Source organism: Epinephelus fuscoguttatus, linkage group LG12 (genome assembly GCF_011397635.1).
Source record: "Epinephelus fuscoguttatus linkage group LG12, E.fuscoguttatus.final_Chr_v1".
Taxonomy (NCBI): domain Eukaryota; kingdom Metazoa; phylum Chordata; class Actinopteri; order Perciformes; family Serranidae; genus Epinephelus; species Epinephelus fuscoguttatus.
In genome coordinates, this window is record NC_064763.1 from 42,229,434 (window position 1) to 42,233,107 (window position 3,674).

General features: G+C 39.2%; 1 protein-coding gene across 1 annotated transcript; it reads left to right on the forward strand.

The window, feature by feature from the left end:
• The first annotated feature begins 2,387 nt into the window (after nt 1-2,387).
• On the forward strand, nt 2,388-3,353 carry LOC125897852 (odorant receptor 131-2-like). Its single transcript, XM_049591308.1, has one exon. The coding sequence runs from the start codon at nt 2,388-2,390 to the stop codon at nt 3,351-3,353; it is 966 nt and encodes a 321-aa protein (XP_049447265.1).
• Nucleotides 3,354-3,674: the final 321 nt, after the last annotated feature.

The window sequence follows — 3,674 nt, forward strand, 5'->3', positions numbered from 1 at the left end:
CACCTCTGGATCCAAGGTGGGCTTTTTTAAGAGAGGTTCAATCACAGCTACCTTAACAGACTGTGGTACATAGCCTGGGGTTGTTCTTATTTTCTTCTATTAAAGCTGAGTAGTAGTTTGCTCTGGCATTGCCGAGGCCCCTCTTATACGTTCTGAGACTGTCTGTCCAGATTAAACAAGATTCTTCCAGTTTGGTTAATCGCCAATTCCTTTCAAATTTTCGCGATATTTGTTTTAACTTACGGTTTGAGAGTTATACCAAGGAGCGAACTTTCTTTGCTTTGTTAACTTCTTTTTAAGAGGAGCTACAGAGTTGAGTGTTGTTCGCAGCGAGCCTACGATGCTATCGACAAGATGATCAATTCGGGAGAGGTTAAAGTCGGTACGGGAAACCTCTGTTACTGAAGGACATGGTAGTAAATTTAACGATGGAGTAATCATTTCCTTAAATTTTGCGACAGCACTATCTGATAAACATCTAGTATAGTAACTGTTGCTGAGTGGCGTGTAATCGAGTAAAAAGAAATCAAAAGTAATCAGATAATGATCCGATAGCGAGGGATTCTGTGGAAAGACTTTTAGGTTATCAATTTCAATTCCATACGTCAGAACTAGATCTACTATGGTTAAAACAGTGAGGGAAGTGAGGGAAGCATATGTAAATTAAATAGAATTGATCGATTCACAGAACCTTGTGGAACTTTGTGATTAACCTTAGCATGCATGGAGGATTCTAGGTCTGTACGTAAGAATTATGTCAGTCAAATCAGATTTGGCCATTCAGTATGAATATTCAAGTATTAGTTCCTTTTTATCCATAAGCTAACTGCTCAAACAGCCCATTGGAAATGTGCAACAACATTTTTTTAAGATAGTAGATGCAACAAAAACCAAAGATTATCATATTAAGTTGCTGTGAGCTATACATTTACCACCTCTAAGCAGAAGGCAGAAGATAACATTATCTCAAACCCTGACCACGAAAACCTTTCCTTCTCTAGGCATCTGTCTCCATATACAAAGCTGCCTGTACCGATGAGCAGCGTGAAAGTTAGGAGCATTCACTCTGCAGCTCAGTCTGGGCCTGAAAGGTCCCCAGAGGTACACTGCATGCTGATTGACAAACAAAACAAAACAAAAAAATACTGCTCAACTTGAAGGAATCTCAGTCAACTGAGGGGTCTCTGACGATTCAACCCTCTGACTTTCAGGAGGCAGCCCTCAAGGATTGATCATTAACATAGACAAACTGAGATTGATCTGATAAATAGGATTTAAACCAACTTAGAGCAGTTCTTCTAAGGCCAATTTAAAGTTTAAATCTTTGTGACAGGATGTGATGTCAGTTGTGTCAAATGCAGCACTAAGATCTATTAGAGCAGTACAGAGACAAATCCTTTGTTCAAAGCAATCAGAAAGTCAATTGTAATTTTCACTTGTGCTGTCTCTTTGTTATGATGAACTCTAAATCCTGACAGAAAATCCTCGAATAAACTATTGTTATGGAGAGAGTCATACAACTGATAGGCGACCATTTTCTCAAGATTCTTAGAGAGAAAGGGAAGATTAGATATAGTTGGCTAAATCCCCTGGATTGAGAGTGGACTTTCTTAAAATGAGGTTTACTTACAGCTGCTTTAAAGGCCTGTTAAAAAGATGTATTGATCTTATCTAATAAAGAAGTGTTTCCTAAGGATGAGACTTCTTAAGGTAGCATAGTTGTGATGAGGTCTTAGAGTCAAATGAATGGTTTGGATGAAGACGTTGATGTTAGTTAGTGAAGGTTGATGGGAAGAAAGCAATCTAAATATATATCAGGTCTTGAGGACTAAATAAGAAAACATACCAATGAGCAGTGTGCAATTTTAGTTTGACACCTTTTCAGAAAACCTCATATCTGGACACTGCTGACAGATTCAGCAGTGTAACTCTTTCCATAAAGTGAAGATGAAGCACGGCAGCGCTTAATACAAGCAAAGCAACAGCTGAAATAATAGAATGTAACAAAGTTAGAGAGAGATGCTCTTCAGTCTCAGAAGGCATCACGTGGCCAGGTTTCTGACAAAGAATGGCAGAGAAATTACATATCCCTAAACTTCAACAATGCAGACGTGATAGTGTGACATGAAATGGGTGGAAGGACAGAGCTCATATATAGTCTGTGAGGGTAGGCAAACCTTACAGACGAGCTCCACTCACATGGCAAGAAGCACAGATTGAACCTGCTAACTGTCTGCAGAGGGGAAATGTATTTGCTTTATTTCAGATTTTCCATGTGAACTCAACAGGCATGTCTGCTGACGTTGGATCTTTGTTGCTGTGGGCATACAAACTGGAAGGAATTAATTGTGTTTTACATTGATTAATAGTTTAATTGCTTCTCTAAAATGTTGTATGCAAATCAATCTCTGATCAATGTCACTGCTGGACAAATGTTTCAGGGCTTATTGGAGAGAGTGATGATTTCCACTCTGACTACAGTGCCATGCTGTGTGTTTCTCTTCATTAACGGGGTCATGTTATTCACTTTGAGGAGTAAAACAGTATTTCGTGAGACCTCTCGTTACATTCTTCTGTTTAACCTTCTCTTTGCAGACACTGTACAGATGGTACTGGGTCAGTTACTGTACCTACTGTCTGCTTGTAGAATAAGGCTGACATATCCTGTGTGTGGTGTTCTCATCATGCTTGCTAAATTTGCAGATCAAGTCTCTCCTGTCACACTGGTGGTGATGTCTCTGGAGAGATATGTAGCTGTGTGCTACCCACTGAGGCACTCTGCCATCATCACCATCAGAAACACAGCAGTGGCTATCATTGTGGTTTGGACCTTCAGTTCACTAAATATCCTCACTCGAGTTCTTTTAATGTTAGATTTTCCATTTGAAGATCTGGAGAGTCTGCAGATGAAAGATTTTTGTGGTACTTTTGTAATTATTCTTGACCCAGTGTCTGAGCATTATGACAAAGCCTACACTTGTTTTCTGTTTGTATCATCTGGTACGGTGGTCACTTCTTCTTATATCGGTGTGATGATAGCAGCCAGGTCAGCCTCCACAGACAAAGCTTCAGCCCAAAAGGCTCGTAACACACTGCTGCTTCATCTGGTGCAGCTGGGCCTCAGTCTCGTGTCAACTATGTACAACTCAATGCTCATAGCTCTTTCAAGAATTGCAAAAAGGATAGCACTTGTGCGCTCCCATACTGTTATATATGTGTGTATTTTCATCTTCCCCAGATGTCTCAGTTCTCTCATTTATGGCATAAGAGATCATACCATCAGACCTGTCCTCATGTACCATCTATGTTGTCGACTGAAACTCTCAGTTGTCTCAGCCAAGGTCTCATGTTAGACTTGATGAAGTGTATTGAGATTTGTATGTGCTTGTAAATGTAGTATATACTGTAGAGATCATATATAACAACCCCAAACGGAGTCTAGATGATTTCATGAGCAAGAAATACAAAATTAAATTCAAAGTATTAAATCAAATCTTACAGAAGCTTCTTAAGAACCACATTCGATTTTAAGTCTGGCTTTGAATTTAGGACAGAAGCAGCCTAATGAGTGCAGATTCTGAAAATCTCACCATTTCAATTTTTACCCCTGAATATTTTTATTTAAAGTGTCAGTACTGTAAATTATAGCCTTTTACACTGATATAACACGTAAC

Excerpts from the sequence above, each read along its gene's own strand:
- LOC125897852 (XM_049591308.1), top strand. The coding sequence starts at position 2,388 with ATGTTGTATGCAAATCAATCTCTGATCAATGTCACTGCTGGACAAATG.